A 16383-nucleotide genomic window follows, 5' to 3' on the forward strand; every position below is an offset into this window, starting at 1 on the left:
AACAATATTAGTAAGGAGTAAAAATTGTATTGTAGTCTGTGATCTGAAACTTTCTGTATTCACTTGCTATATTCTGGACCTTTGTCTGACACGTTTATTCTACTGGTGGACCAGTTAGAATTAAAGTTTGATCTCATGTGATAGTGTGAGTTGTCATAATTGGAAATGAATACTTTATACAACTTGAAACCTGAACATTAGTTTCTTTTTCCAACTCTACTTCTAGTTTGATTTTTTTTTTTTTTTTGGTCTACTCAGAGTAAAATTCTCATTTTAGTGTAAATTCAGGTTGGTTGCTTGGAAAGCCTTCAACTGAGTTGATACAGCCAGTTATCTATGTGGGAAAGTAATAATCAAAATTGTTTTGCTTTTCTGTGTCCATCTGCTGAAGCTTGTTATATGGTATGCTGTTGGAAGCCTTGGAGACAGCAAATTAATAGGAAAGATATTACCCTTAATACCGTTTATGTATTTAACGTTTTTAATTTTAGAATTCCAGTGCATTTTTATGCTTGTCTACTCTTTTGAGAGCAATGCCAAATCAATAATTAAAACCAATTAAGGAATCTATAAATATATAGTGACATTTGGCTCAGGACAGGTTATATATACATGAGATGGTCGAGTTCAGGATCGTGACAAAAGGAAGAAAGGAGAACAGCAGGATACGGACCATGGACTTCAGAAAAGCAGACTTTGACTCCCTCAGGGAGCTGATGGGCAGGATCTCCTGGGAGGTTAATATGAGGGGGAAAGGAATCCAAGAGAGCCGGCTGTATTTTAAAGAAACCTTATTGAGGGCACAGGAACAAACCATCCCGATGTGCAAAAAGAATAGCAAATATGGTAGGCGTCCAGCTTGGCTTAACAAAGAAGTCTTTGGTGAACTTAAACACAAAAAACAAGCTTACAAGAAGTGGAAGCTTGGTCAGATGACTAGGGAGCAGTATAAAAATGCTGCTCGAACATGCAGGAATGGAATCAGGAGGGCCAAAGCACAGTTGGAGTTGCAGCTAGCAAGGGACGTGAAGGGGAACAAGAAGGGTTTCTACAGGCATGTTGCCAACAAGAGGAAGATTAGGGAAAGTGTGGGCCCCTTACAGAATGGGGAAGGCAACCTAGTGACAGAGGATGTGGAGAAAGCTGAGATACTCAATGCCTTTTTTGCCTCTGTCTTCACAGACAAGGTTAGCTCCCAGACCACTGCACTGGGCAGCACAGAATGGGAAGGAGGCGAACATCCCGCAGTGCTGAAGGAACAGGTCCAAGACTATTTAGAAAGATTGGACATACACAAGTCCATGGGGCCAGTTGCAATGCACCTGAGGGTGCTGAGGGAGTTGGCTGATGTGATTTCAGAGCCATTGGCTATTATCTTTGAAAGCTCATGGCAACAGGGGGAGGTCCCTGACGACTGGAAAAAAGCAAATATAGTGCCCATCTTCAAGAAAGGGAAGAAAGAGGATCCAGGAACCACAGACCGGTCAGCCTCACCTCAATCCCTGGAAAAATCATGGAGCAGGTCCTCAAGGAATCCATTTTAAGGCACTTGGAAGAGAGGAAGGTGATCAGGAACAGTCAACATGGATTCACCAAGGGAAAGTCATGCCTGACCAACCTGATTGCTTTCTATGAAGAGGTGACTGGCTCTGTGGATGTGGGGAAAGCGGTGGATGTGATATACCTTGACTTTAGCAAAGCTTTTGATACTGTCTCTCTCAGTATTCTTATCAGCAAGTTAAAGAAGTATGGGTTGGATGAATGGACTATAAAATGGATAGAGAACTGGCTAGAGCATAGGGCTCAACGAGTAGTGATCAATGGCTCCATGTCTAGCTGGCAACCGGTCACAAGCGGAGTGCCCGAGGGGTCGGTCCTGGGGCCAGTTTTGTTCAACATCTTCATTAATGATCTAGAGGATGGGGTAGATTGGACCCTCAGCAAGTTTGCAGATGACACTAAGATGGGGGGAGTGGTAGATACCGTGGAAGGTAGGGATAGGATACAGAGTGACCTAAACACACTGGAGGATTGGGCCAAAAGAAATCTGATGAGGTTCGACAAGGACAAGTGCAGAGTCCTCCATTTAGGATGGAAGAATCCCATACACAGCTACAGACTGGGGACCGATGAACTAGGCAGCAGTTCTGCAGAAAAGGACCTGGGAGTTACAGTGGATAAGAAGCTTGATATGAGTCAGCAGTGTGCCCTGGTTGCAAAGAAGGCTAATAGCATATTGGGCTGCATTAGTAGGAGCATTGCCAGCAGATCGCGGGAAGTGATTATTCCCCTCTATTTGGCATTGGTGAGGCCGCATTTAGAATATTGTGTCCAGTTTGGGCCCCCCACTACAAAAAGGATGTGGACAAGTTGGAGAGAGTCCAGCAGAGGGCAACAAAAATGATTAGGGGGCTGGAGCACAAGACTTATGAGGAGAGGCTGAGGGAACTAGGCTTGTTTAGTCTGCAGAAGAGAAGAATGAGGGGAGATTTGATAGCGGCCTTTAACTACCTGAAAGGGGTTCCAGGGAGGATGGGGCTAGGCTGTTCTTGGTGGTGGCAGATGACAGAACAAGGAGCAGCGGTCTCAAGTTGCAGGGGGGGAGATTTAGGTTGGACATTAGGAAAAAGTTTTTCACTAGGAGGGTTGTGAAGCACTGGAATGGGTTACCTAGAGAGGTGGTGTTATCTCCATCTTTAGAGGTTTTTAAGCTGCGGCTTGACAAAACCCTCGCTGGGATTATTTAGCTGAGGTTAGCCCTGCTTTAAGCAGGGGGTTGGACTACATGACCTCCTGAGGTCCCTTCCAATTCTATGGTTCTATATTAGATGACTGAATTTGCCGTGATTGAAATGCCACAGCAAAAGTAGACATAGAATTTGTTATATGTTGCTGGCATCTGAGGACAAAAATGGCAGCAGATGAGTTGTGGGAAGAGACAAATGGTGACATTTAATAGAAGTGGAAATAATATTTAAATGAAGTATTTCTGGCTAAAGTTTATATATATAATTTTAAAGTATTGCTAACTAACACTGTAATATTGGAAATAAGAATGATCTATAAAATATGTTCAACAGCTGAGTTATTGCTTCTCCTTTTTCTCTCCCCTCCCCTCTAGTTCATTTACTTTTTTCACCTGTGAAATTCCATTTTAAACTACACTGTAAGCTCTTTAGGGCAGAGGCTGTATCTCCTTATGTGTACACTACCTTACACAAAAAGGATCCCGATCCGATTGGTGACCATATGTGCTACTGTACTATAAATGATAATCAAGATGTTTGTTTTTTCCCCACAGTAAAATAAATAAATAAAAATCCCTGAAAAATTGTTTTAAATATTGTCCAGTTGCAAAATCTGTGAAAAGGACCAAATTACACTGAAACTTGTTGTCTACATCAGTGGCTCTCAACCTTTCCAGAATACTGTACCCCTTTCAGGAGTCTGCATTGTGTTGCGTACCCCCAATTTTCACTTCACTTGAAAACTGCTTGCTTACAAAATCAGATATAAAAATACAAAAGTACCACAGAACACTGTTACTGAAAAATTGCTTACTTTCTCATTTTTACCATATAATTATAAAATAAATCAATTGAAATATAAAAATTGTACTTACATTTCAGTGTATAGTATATAGAGCAGTATAAACAATTGTCTGTATGAAGTTTTAGTGTGTACTGATTTCGCTAGTGCTTTTTATGTAGTTTGTTGTAAAACTAGGCAAATATCTAGATAAATTGATGTATCCGCTGGAAGACATCTGTGTATACCCAGCATACATGTAGCCCTGGTTGAGAACCACTCATCTACGTTCCGTGGTTTAAATGTCTAAATATGTATTTACTTGTAGCTGATTGCTTTCAGATATATTTAAATACATTTTATTTCTAGTCACATGTATAAACTGCCAGATTCCATACAGTTAAAACTTGAATCATTTAATTAGCATAAAAATATTAAATTTAAAATAGTCTTCCAGAATATACATGTTGCTGGCATTATACACGCCTCCATCATTTCCTTCACGAACTGCTTTTACTATTTTGCTTTGGGAACATCCTAGAAGAACAAATGAGTCTTCCAAAGTGTCCTGAAAGTAATTTAAAGTCAGTTTTTGGTGAGCCAAGTTGTGAAATTAATTCTAGAGCTCAGAGCCCCACATAAATATCCTGCCACATTCCCTGTCCTGTTGCTGCTATGGGGCTGTTAGCCTGATTTCTAGTAGTAGCTGCCACAATATGAAGAGAAGTAGTCATTTCAGCAGATTTAAAACCATTTAAGGGTATGCTGTGGTCTCATGTATAAATAAATAAATGTATTTCATGTATAAATCCATTTGACATACTGGAAAATATTATAAGATTTTAATTGGTTAAAAAGCCGTTAGATCGTCAGTTCAAGTATGCATACATTTAAAAAGTGCATATTCTATTTCTTAGTAGTTTATAGTTTCAGTAGGTGTACTCTTAAGTCTCAGACGATTTTGTTTTCTAGATACTAGTTATGAATTGAAAACATTAAAAATGTAATGGTGGCACTGTGAATAGAAATTAGCCTATAACAAGGATGCTCTGCAATTGTAAGATATTTTGGCATCTACCAGCTCTTGTTCTGGTTTAATCAGGTAATGCATTATATGAATGATTTTTTCCTTGGTGCAATGTACCACCTTTAACAGACAAAATTCTTTGTTCATAAAGACAGGTCCATTATTGTGAAAATAATGCTGAGGTCTAGTTCTTAATTTTTTGAATTATCTTCCACAAATAAATGCAAAAATATATTAAAGATGGCACTACTCTCCAACAGCTTCTTTCCAGGTCTAGTTTTTTTTTCAATCTTTTCTGGTTACCACTATCTTTTTCTGTCTTGTCTGCAATTCAAGCTAGGGATCATTGGCTACGAAATCTGTTCTTGTTTTACCCCATTTTTAATGGTTTCATAAACAGTTTAAATTGAAGCCAATCTGCATTCACCTGCTAATATGTATTTAATTGGTCTCTGCCACATTTGATGTTAGCCCAATTAGTGTTATGGTTTTTTTGTGTGTGTTTGTTTTTGGGGAAGAAGGGAATTTTTGCCCATAGTGTGGTGGGTCCTAAATCTGAGTAGGTCAGGCCATTCAAGTGAATGGGGTTTATGCCTACATCAACCCTGAATAGGTTCAACCAGCCATTATAACTTCAGAATTAAGTGCCAACGCAGGTGGACCCAGATTCTGTTCTGATTTCAGAGGGATTACCTGGAATATAAATTAGTAGAGAATTTGACTGGCTGTTTTGTGGCTCCTGTTTCTGCCCCAGTTGTCTTTGTCAGAGTGACTTTTGTTTCCAAGGCTTTCCCTTGGTTAGTTTTCCCTCCATTTATTTAGGTCTTCTAACAATACAAGATGCCTATTTAGAAGGCGAATTGAGGGCTGCTGCTGTCAAAGTGGATTTCTTGTTGCTAACTGGTCTAGAAAATTCTCTCTTCTGATACAGGAGAGTGCTGAAAAAACCCTTTTAATTTAGACTTGTCTGTTGGAGAAATGCAATATAAAGAGAGAGTGTTTAAGCGAATTTACACAAGTAGATTTTTTTTGATAGGGCTTGGGATAGCCTTTGCTTTTGCCAGCAATGTGTGTTTGGTTCCCGCTATTTTTAGTTCTGATGGCTTTAAACCTTTTGTAATAACAGAAAGAGGAAGTGAACATTGAAATCACTTTAATAACATATTTCCTGGTTGGAGAGACTTATCTATGAGGCCTAGTCAGAGGATGTCATTTCCTGGATTACTTATCTTTAGTTTGGATGGTCTGTTTTACAGTATAATCTTTTGACCCATTAATGTTCACCAGTGTTCTTAATTGTAATACAAACGTAATACTCTTAAGTGAAAGATGTTCTTCAGAAATTTAGATCTTAACAGATCTGTTAGCCAAATATTAGAATATAGAGAGGTCTTCCGTACATGTATTTGAAATGCCTCATATTTGTTAATGTTTGTGTGAACCTTAAAATCTGCTTTCTTTGTAAGAATATTCACAAGACTCTAATCACCTCTCCCAGGAATAAAGCAAAAAAACAGAAAAATTAATCTTTGGGTTTGTTTTTTGGCTTCTGTTCTTATTTTAAAAAAACCAAAACTTCATAAATATTACATAAAACAAATAGACAACTTCAAGGATAAACTTTAGACTTTGAAAAGCTGCTTGTTTTCACCAGCCCCTGATTTTGTTGTCGCATTTTGTGGACGATAGACATCAGAAATTAGGAAACTTTCTAGTGATCTAAGAAGGACTAGGTGGCATAATTTTCATCTCAATTTCTATGACTGTTCATTGACAGCTACATGTAAAACCTGTTGTTTAAATTTTTATTAACAATTTGTGGAAAGCTGGGAGAAGAGAGGGCTAATCATCGTAAATTTGCCATAGCTAAAATGACAGTTTTACAACCTTCATAAAATATAGGAATTGTTGGTGGGTTGAAAAGAAGTGTCCTTGATGTAAGACATTTTAAAAATCTCAAGGTATATTGTTGATAACTTACGTTTAATTGTTAAAGTTGTTTGGACTCCTTAGTACTGCTTCACTAAAATGCATAATTTGACGCCCTTTGCTTCCCCCCCTTCCCCTCACATCTGTAAATAGGATATAGCTTGAACACACTAACCCTTGCATTGAAAAAACCCAAAAAAACCAACAAAGAAGTCTTTGCAATTCATAAATAGCCAGAGGTTATTTCCAATTCTCTTTCACCTTGTACAGCTTCTGGAGTACAGGTGGTAGTTTTAAAAAAAAAAAAATTAGTGACTGTGACAGACTGACAATATCCCGGACAAACCTTATTGAATTAAGAGAAACGTTTAAAATTAAATCTTATTGAATTAGGATTAATACGTTGGGGACCCATTGTATTAAAACTATAATTGTGTATGTGGTGTTATAGAATTATGTGTACCTTCTCTAGTTGCAGGAGGATGCTCATGTACTTTCTTTATTATCAGGCCTTTGAAGCCACACCCTGGAGAAGTACGCATATGCTAGTTCAAACTGGATTCTCTAGGAATCAACAGACAAAGAAAGGATTTTTGGATAAATAGTCTGGTTTTAAACTGGCTCAGGGCCTTCTTCCTGATCCAGCAAACAGATAGGACCCCAATCCTTTGGGTAAGGTGGAAAGACTGGGGCTACTGAAGCCCCATAAAACTGTGTTCTTGTCTGAGCTGGAGCTGTGTTGAACGTGTGACCACAAAGGATACTCCTTGGGTGGGGTTTTGAAAGACTGCTTCTGCCAGAGCCCATGATAGAGTTGGGATATTTTCTGGTAAACTTATTAGCATGCATGTAGGTTCTTTACTGTTTTTGATGTTTTCTCTGTAATGCTTTTACCTTAAGGAAAATATGGCTTTCATAAGAAGTGTTTTCTGGGTAATTTATAATTGTAGCAATTGAGCCTGTTAATTGTCTCCGTCTCTGAAAAGAAAGTAAGCAGGTATGCTTGGGCATCCAGCCAGTCTCTGCTGGGAGTAACACAGTAAAGTCAGGAAACTGTGCAGCCAGAAATACCCCAGTCAGATGAGAGTGAGATGCCAGTCTCTACTTAAGAAAGGCAGTGGCTGGGGAGGTGAAAACTTGAGAGTGCATACCGCTGGTGGACCATTGAGGGGAAATCCAGGTGCAGTTGCCATGAACTGTGACAGGGGTGATGAATGTAGAGCAGCGGTTCTCAACCGGTGGTACGCGTACCACCGGTGGTACTTCAAAGAAGGCTGGGTGGTACGTGAGCCGTACCGCGCTGCTGAATCCGCTGCTGCAAGTCGTCGTCGTCGTCGTGAAACCCCGCCGCCAGTCCCCTCGCCCCTTTTTTTCCCGGGGGAAAAAAAGGTTGAGAACCGCTGATGTAGAGCAAGCAGGAGATATTGATCTGTGCAGGGAGCTGAAGAGTTAGGAGGACTGTTTATGTTTGGGAAAAGAGCAGGTTTTACTGTTGAGTTTATGCAGTACACATAGTAATGTCTCTGATTTGTATATATGACACTCCGGGTCAATTATGGATCTATAGTTCCATTGAGGGCATCTGAGGAATGACAATATCAGATGATGGTTGAGGTTTACAGCATCATCAAAACCTCCTTATGGAATTATAGCTCCATTGTTTATATTATTGGTAATCCTTAGTAGCCAATCACTGTGGTACCCAATTGCAATTTGGGCCCCATTTTGCTGGGTCCTATAAAATGATAGTGACAGTCCCCATCTACACTCAATCATCAGTGCCATTTCTTAATCTCACCTATCTCCCTTTTACATTCCCCATATCCCCACCCTCGTTCTAAACAACCAATATACAGCCTTAAATCTGACAGTTTGTTGGTTATGTTTTTGTTTTGTTAAGTTATTTTATAAACTACATTGTACATAGTTCTATACGTTGGTAGTATTTTCGTGTAAGTGAGATACTGTGCCAGATTACAAATAGTGGCTGTGAGGTGTTTGTCAGTAATGTTCAGAAAAATTTATGTAAATTGATGATCTAAGTTTTTAGTGAATATCCCATATACTGTAAACTACAGGGGTTCTTGTGCTTTTCTTTGAAGCATCTGGTGCTGGCCACAGTTGGAGCTAAAATGCTAGACTATATGGATTATAAGTATGACCCATTATAGCAATTCTTATGTTCTTATGATAGCATGTTCCTATGGTAGTATATTTTATAAAGGTAGAAATTACAGAAATTGAAATCTGCATGTTTGTGGTGGCATAATATGTATTTATGGTTAGTTAAGGCTTCACATAAGTTTTTCACAAGGAGACTACATCTAAGAGTATGGCTTCAGATGCATCTGCAGTTCCTTCAAGAAGTACATCAGGGCATCTAAACCTAAACTTCTTGAAGGTAGCGGTCACAGCCTTAAACAGTTTGTTAGGAGGAAGCAAACAGATTAGGAGTTATTTCTCCTCTTCCTTTGGGGAAACTGGGACTTGGTATTTTCAGCTGTATTGTTGCTTTCCTTTTGAGACCCACAACTCATTATTGTTCCAATGTAGTGACCAGCAACCTCTTTCATAATGCTCAGCCGACTATAAGAGAATTTCAGAGTTGGAATATTTGTCAGGGAAGCCTTTTATCCTGAAACAAAACTCCCAGTTTCATAAATATTATTACTGTGGTGCCTGAGAGCCTTAATCATGGACCAGAATAACATTGTTATATTCCTCCATCTAGCCCATTGCATTCAAAGGGAGAGGATTAGCATAAACCAGGTGTATGTGGTACACCTAGCATCTATCGAAAGAAGAGTGAAACCTCTAGGATTTTGAGATCCTTATTATCATCACTCAGTCTAATGCAGAACACTTCTAATTCCTCCATAGATAAATGGATTAAGGCAAGTATCTTGGAATCTTACAAAAGGCAAAGAAAAACCTAGGGATCTAAGCATCCAATATACCAGTTGTCCCTCTGTAGGTGGAAAATTTTCATGACTTCTATGAAAAGAGACATAAGCAACAATATGGTCTTCCTCTTGCACCGTCATCAGACAATACAAGATAGATTTGTAACACATGGGTGCCAGCAGTGTGGATCGAACCTGGGACCTCTGGAGCTAAATGCATGAGCTTCTAACTGTATGACCTAAAAGACATGTCTGTTAGTCAGGGTTGTAGCAAGCTCATCATTCTCTAAGGGGCTTAGCCACCACTAAAGGGGGATAGAGAGCTGCTTTGAGCAAGCAGGGGTTACATACTCCCCCAGGGCAAGGAAGCGTGTCCCTGAGCTTCAGAAGTTTTCCCAGTTGAATTGCCTGAAATTTCTGTACAGGCCACCACTTGTAATGCTGATCTTACACAGGGGCATCAGCAATGGGCATCCAACCTGGAACCTATGGAGCTTACTGTATGAGCCTACTGATTGAGCTAAAAGGCACCTCTCTGTTAGCCCGGGCTGCAGCAGGCTCATCATTCTCCTGGGAGCATAGCCTCCACTAGAGTGGGGGATACAGCAATATTCCAAGCAAGCAAGGGTTACAGATCTATTCTTCTGCAGACACAGCTTTTCAGAGAAGGATACTTCAGTCTGTAGTGCACTGAGTAATAGAATTTGTTATCCAAGTTTTATTCCTTTTATATGTAAATAGTTGATAAATTGTTGTAGGTGCAATGCCCATTAGCTTCAATGGCAATTGTGGACACACAATTGATGGGATGATTTGGGCTTTAGAAATCTTATTAGTATTGCTACAGATTTAGTGGGGGTCCCAGTGAGAGCTCTGTTTTTTCCTGTGCTGCATGTAGAAAAGAATCTAGGAAGAAATAAATTGACAGATTAGGCAATTCTTCACCCTTTACTTTTGCAGGGTTTCAAAGCCTGGGCTCCAGCCTGAGCAGGACATCTACACTGACATTTTTAGCCATGCAGTTTGAGCCCACTGAGCCTGAGTCAGTTGACCAGGGCTTTGAGACTTGGCATTGTGGGTTTTCTATTCCTATTACTTGACGATGCACTGCAGGCTGACATCCAACAGCTCAGAGATTAGTCTCTTCCCTTCAAAAGACCTTATGAGATGACTGCATGTTTCAAAGGTTTCATATAGTCATACATACACTTGCACTGTTTCATTCTATTTGAATTCCTGTATTTGAATTTCCACATTTCTAAATCTTCAGTTCTCCGTTCCTTCAAGGACTTGCTGAGTAGTCAGTTAGCGTTAAGAAGTATGACAGTATATTAGTGAGCTTCTTGCTGTGCTTGATGTTTGTTTTAAGGAGTGGAAGAACCTTAAACAGAGGTGCCTTTAATCCCTCTGCTGCTCAGTTCTTTGCACTGGCAATGTGTGAATGTTTGAGATTCCAAGTTAACATTATGTACCTCATTATTGCAAGGTGACATCCTGAGTTGACAGAGTCTGCACCTCAGCATCAAGTTTCACTCAACTTGCCTTTCCAAACAGATGTTAGTTCATCATAGTACACAGAGCCAAACTTTTCTATGTATTTTTCTATGATGGTATATCATTAATGTTTTACAATATTGAGGCCTGAACACAATGAATATAAAGGTTATTCAATGATCTGAACTATCTTGTTTTTAAAAAAAAAACCACATTATCTCCTTTATAAGGAATTATAACAACTATGTTTTTTTGAGTTAGCAGGTCAGCTGTATACAAACTCTTTTTTTTCCTTGGAGAAGACCAGTCTGGTGAAATGTTGGAATTTAACAAGTTTTTGTCAGTACATTTAACCACAAGATAATAGTGCTGGTGCTGGTATTCTCTAGGTTCTTCACTGTCTGATGAAAACTTTTCCTCTTGCAGTTAATGAACAAGAACATTACAAAGCATAAATCTTCTTGCTCACTGGCTTCTTTGGTCAAGTGGAATACATAATATCTGGACATACCTCAGCTGTATGTTTTTGGGACTCTTCTTCACAAATTATAGTTCCTGCTATACAGCACCCCGTTACCCTTGTAAATATGCAAGTATAGCATGCTCTAGTATTTAGACTACATTTTTAATAGTCTTGGGGTCTGTTGTCTTTTATTATAATACTTTGTGTCTAACTGCAACAACTCAACTAAATAGAATCTATTCAGCCATGTCTTCTAGCTGTTGTTCCTAAGAAGAATAACAGACTATGTGCCTCTCTGGGTCAATTTCAGTTTGATCAATTTATGATTAGTACACCTGTCTCTGATTAAGGATGTCCCCATCAGGACTCATAAGGACCTGAGAGTTTTATATTGTCAATGTTTTTTGCAAAGCAGGCCTTATCTAAAAGCGAAAGAATACTAGTCCAGGCAGAAAAGTGGAGGTACTCCTAGATGTGTATTCCATAATAGAAGTAGTTCATGTGTATATTATTAAGAATGGAATCTAATCGCTATTGTCACTCCTTTGCTGAAGAAAAAGCTGCAATATAATTGCAGAAAATGGTCTGTGCTTCTTTTTAAAGACAGTTCTCTCTGGATAGCTGAAAATGGTTTGCATGGTCATGTTAGAACCTAAGTTCTATTTGTCAAACTGTGTGCTTGATCTATGTGTTAGGTGGAGATTATAATCATACTGGAGGATCTTCTGCTTCCAAATCAGTTTTTCTTGAGTTTTGCTATTGAGCTGACCCATTCAGATGCCTGTTACAGTGTCTTGTATAGTCAAATTTTCTGGACAGAAAGTCTGGCCTAACTCTTGAATTTATGCTAATGAGAAGGAATGTGTGTTCTCTATATGTATCTGCTTTGTACCACAAATCTAACATTATGCTCACTTGGTGATCATATAGGCCCTACCTTTTGGCTGTTTGCCACCTGATAAGTATTTCCCCTCTGCTCTCCTGACTGTGAATGGAGGATTTGGATGATCTCTCTGCTTCTTCTGGATACATGAAACTTCCTTAACAGTTTCTTTGTTTCTTCATGACTGGAGGATTTGTGGAAATGGCCTTTTGAGCTTTGGTTTCTAAGCGGGTGAATCCAATTAATATGGTTTCATTAGAGTATGAAGAAGAGTGACTGATCACTTGCATTTTTCCTTCTCTGAAGAAATCATTGGACTAGATTCTCACTCACCTGTCCCACTTTCCTTCAGTGTTGATAAGGGTAAGAAATATTTTCATCAGCTAAACTTCTTTTTTAATGGCCTCTTTCTGTTATATAATTATTCTTTAGACTTCTATTAAACTTAGATTTTGGAGAACTATTTGCTTCCCATTCATAAAGGTTACTGAAACAGGATCTTCTGTACAGAGGCACTGACAATTGATTTCAGAATAAGGTTTGCCTTACTGTGCTTCAAAGAACAAAAATGTTTTGATATGTAGGGTAGTTCTGTCTTGTCTTAGGGAGTCCGGAGTCAAGATCAGAAATCCAGTGCAATGATACTTTGAGAGAGGCAGAATTCTAAAACACATGCTGCTGCCCTTGCATCTGTGCAATCCTTTTGTGTTCATTAAGATATCTATATTTGCATAATGGGATTGTAGTCTGTGCTTCAGTAATATAGAACCATAGGTATTGCAATAGTTTGATGAGAGATGTTAATTTTGAAGTCCTAGAAGCATGATTACAATTAACTTATTTTTATTTCTTTACAGGATGGCCTGAATTCTTTGGTCCTTGATCTGGATTTTCCAGCGCTGAGGAAAAACAAGAACATAGATAATTTCTTAAATAGATGTAAGTTGCACTTAAACATGTTTGATGGTTGTCATGATTGTCATGATTGTCTTTGAAGTTGAATGCTCAAATATACAATACATTACTCATGTGCCCTTTGCTAATCATCACAAACCTGAGCTTGCACTCTGAAAACAGCATTTCCTTCTCAGTAGATACTTGAGATCCAAATTGCTGTTGTGATGTTTCATTGCTAAAATTTCATTACTCTTACAAATGTATTAAAGTATTTATTAGTATACTAATCAATAATTAAAACAATACTTGTCAAATGAGTATTTTTATGATGTATTATCTTTACTTTATTTTATCTTTTGCTTAAGTACCAATTGCAAAGTTCACAAGTCTTGTAGTTGTTAGTGAGATTCTATTGTATGCAAATTTTTTTATAAAACCATACTTTTGATTAATTCAGAAAAACCATTCTACCACATCTAAATGAATTTTAAAGTATGGTAGTTTAGTTGCAATGTCTGTTTTAGGTGCATCTTGCCATGTAATAACAAATTTGCTATGCCTCTCTGTTATGCTGCTTCAAAACATGGCTGTTGTCTGTGCAAGAAAAATTTTCCTAAAAATTCAGTCTTGTTTTAAAACCAATTGGAGCTGCAGCATAGACAAGGCTGTTCTGGTGTTTGCAGTTTTTATAACTAGTTTAGTTAAAACTGCTTTCTCAACTTGAACTCAAGCTTGTTGGGGGAAATTTGCAACTGCTCAAGGGATACCCACTCCTTTCACTTGTTCAAGTATCCTGTAAAAGGATGCATAAGCCAGGGAATGACAGGAGGAATCACAACTCCATTAATGTTTACAGTGGTTTGGAGCAAAAATTCCTTGGTTATCTGTCCTTTACGTGTAGTGGGGCCTAATGGTCAGCCCACACCATTATGTGGCATGGTCCTTTAAGAGACTGAAAGATCTAATTATATATACCAGGATCTGGGAGACACTAGGAGAGAGGAAGCAGTCCTGGGGGTATGAAGTGTTCAGGAGGAAATCCTGTTACTGTTTATTTAAGGGCCTATGGCCAGGAGCTTTGCAGAGAAATTGGGGTAAGGCTCCCCTCTCACTGAATCAATGGAGATGACCTGGGAGAAGAAGACTAGCATAAAGATTTCCTCCTCTCTCACAGCAGAACAGATGCCAGGAGATACCAGCAGGAAAAGGCTGGTCTGCTTAGCAGCATGAATACTAATTAAGGGAAAGGAGCTAGCTGGGATAGAAGCTGGTAAAGGCCCCACAGTTGGGAATCCACAACTCCGTTCCAGAGAGGAGACTAAGAAGGACTAGAAAAATCTGACTAACAGAACCCAGCTCCATGGAGGAGGGCTGGGGAGACTCCTGGGTAGGGAGAAAGTGTGGAACTAACTAGAACAGCCCTATTCTAAAGAGAAGAGCTGGGTATTCCTGCTTAAGGAAGGACTGGAAAGGGGCAACCCCAAGAAAGAACTGCGAAGGGTTCTTGGACCAGAGACTGTTGTCAGGCACAGTAGTCTTCTGAATGAACGAGCCAATGATGGCTAGTTCGAGTAAGCTCAAGGCGATGGTTGTCCCTGGGTGTTTCTGAGTAAGTTTCTGCTTGTGCTTATGACTGTAGTTAATAAATGAGATCCTTGGAAGCGGGTGCTCTTTGATTAAAAAAGGTCTGTCTGGATTTGTTTATAACCCAGGTGAAGAGAAGTGAAGCCAACTTACCTGTGGCACCACACCTGACCGAAAGGGGGTGCAGCGGGTTGACTTCTGTGTCATCAATTTATTTCAGCAAACAGACCTGAGTTTCTAAAGATGTTGATGTCATTGAGCTTTCCAGATTACACCACCTTAATACTGGTGAATCTTCCACGGTGATCAGTCAGGCCTTGCACCACTTTAGAGAAATACCCCTTCCTGTAGATAAAGTATTTCGCGTGGTTGGGGAATGGGGAAAGAATAGGAATGTGTCCCCCATTAGTATCTCCTGTACAGATCAGGAACTCCATCCTTGTAAAGCTATCAATAACCTCATGTGCATTGCCAAACTTTGACATGGCACAGCAGCACCCTATTAATAGTATTGCAAATATCCCAGACAATAGCCCTGACTGCTGATCTACCAACATGAAACTGGTTAGCTGCTTACCTGTGCAGTTTGGGCTGGCGAGCTTCAAGATAGTGATGGCTACACAATTCTCTGTGCTAAGGGGAACTTTTGTGTTGGTGTTCAGCCACTGCAGCTCCGCGGTGAGTTCTGCAAGGATCTCTAGGAGAGTGGCCTTTGTGATTCTGAGATTGTGCTGCCACTACTGGTCATCCAAAGTCCGCATTACTCTCCTGTCCCACCAATCTCTGCTAGCTGACCAAGCCCAGAAATGGCACTCCACCAAGTTAAAGATGCTCCAAAAGTACTGCTCAGTTTCGTGCTTTGGTTCCTCCTCCTCCTGTAGCTATATCTAAAGCCCTCCGAAGTTGCCATGCCAAATCCATCCACCAGTGTGACTGACAGTATACGTACATCATACTATTCATATTAATGACTGTTGTAATTGCAGCATTCAGCAGTGTGTCCTCAATAGTTTGAAAAGTGGTGCTGTCCCAGTACAGATGAATGCTGGGAGTGGAATCGTGGGATTGGGTTAGCTTGACCCCAAGTGCCAGAATTCTTTTGGCTTCTGGTCTGCATCCCACAAGGCTCTATGAGAACAGGGGCGTGCATAGGAATAAAAATGTGGCCACTTTTGGATGGGCACAGTACCACCCACTGCAGCCAGTGGAGCTGGCTCTTCCCCCGCAGCCCCGGAGCTGGAGGAGCTGTCATCTCCCAACCCAGTCACAGAGGAGTTCTGTGGCCCCACCAATTGTGGGGGGCCGTGCCCCTGCTTGCCCCTCTTGCATATGCCCCTGCCTGAGCGCACAGACAAGCGGTGGAACATTGCACCTTAGGATAGCTGCACTGAATTGTGTGAGGTTAATTCAAGCAAACACAGAGATGTGTGGATGCAATGATTAACAAGGAAAATACATTAAACCAACATAAAAAAGTGATGTTGGATGCACTTCAGACCAGTATAGTTAAATCACTGCACAGAGAGTGAACAAATTTGATGTAACATCAGTGTTGACAGGCCCTGTGTTGTGAAAGAAACTTTTTTAGTAATATGCTTAACCACTTGACTGCTGTTGAACCTCACTGGTATATCCTGGCAGATTGTACCTGCTATGCTGCTGAATGTGCTATGGA

At 39.9% G+C, this 16383-nt stretch overlaps 1 protein-coding gene across 2 annotated transcripts in view; it reads left to right on the top strand.

The window, feature by feature from the left end:
- Positions 1-16383, top strand: part of ROCK2 (Rho associated coiled-coil containing protein kinase 2) — a 163585-nt gene that overhangs the window by 61993 nt on the left and 85209 nt on the right. For both annotated transcript variants that reach the window (XM_067544762.1, XM_067544763.1), the window contains exon 2: positions 13085-13166. In XM_067544762.1, coding sequence (XP_067400863.1) covers positions 13085-13166 — 82 coding nt within the window. The remainder of the gene's footprint in view (positions 1-13084; positions 13167-16383) is intronic.

The sequence above is a fragment of the Emydura macquarii genome, unplaced genomic scaffold (genome assembly GCF_026122565.2).
Source record: "Emydura macquarii macquarii isolate MOO-44397 ecotype Brisbane River unplaced genomic scaffold, CSIRO-AGI_Emac_v2 contig_1027, whole genome shotgun sequence".
In the NCBI taxonomy this organism is placed as follows: Eukaryota; Metazoa; Chordata; order Testudines; family Chelidae; genus Emydura; species Emydura macquarii.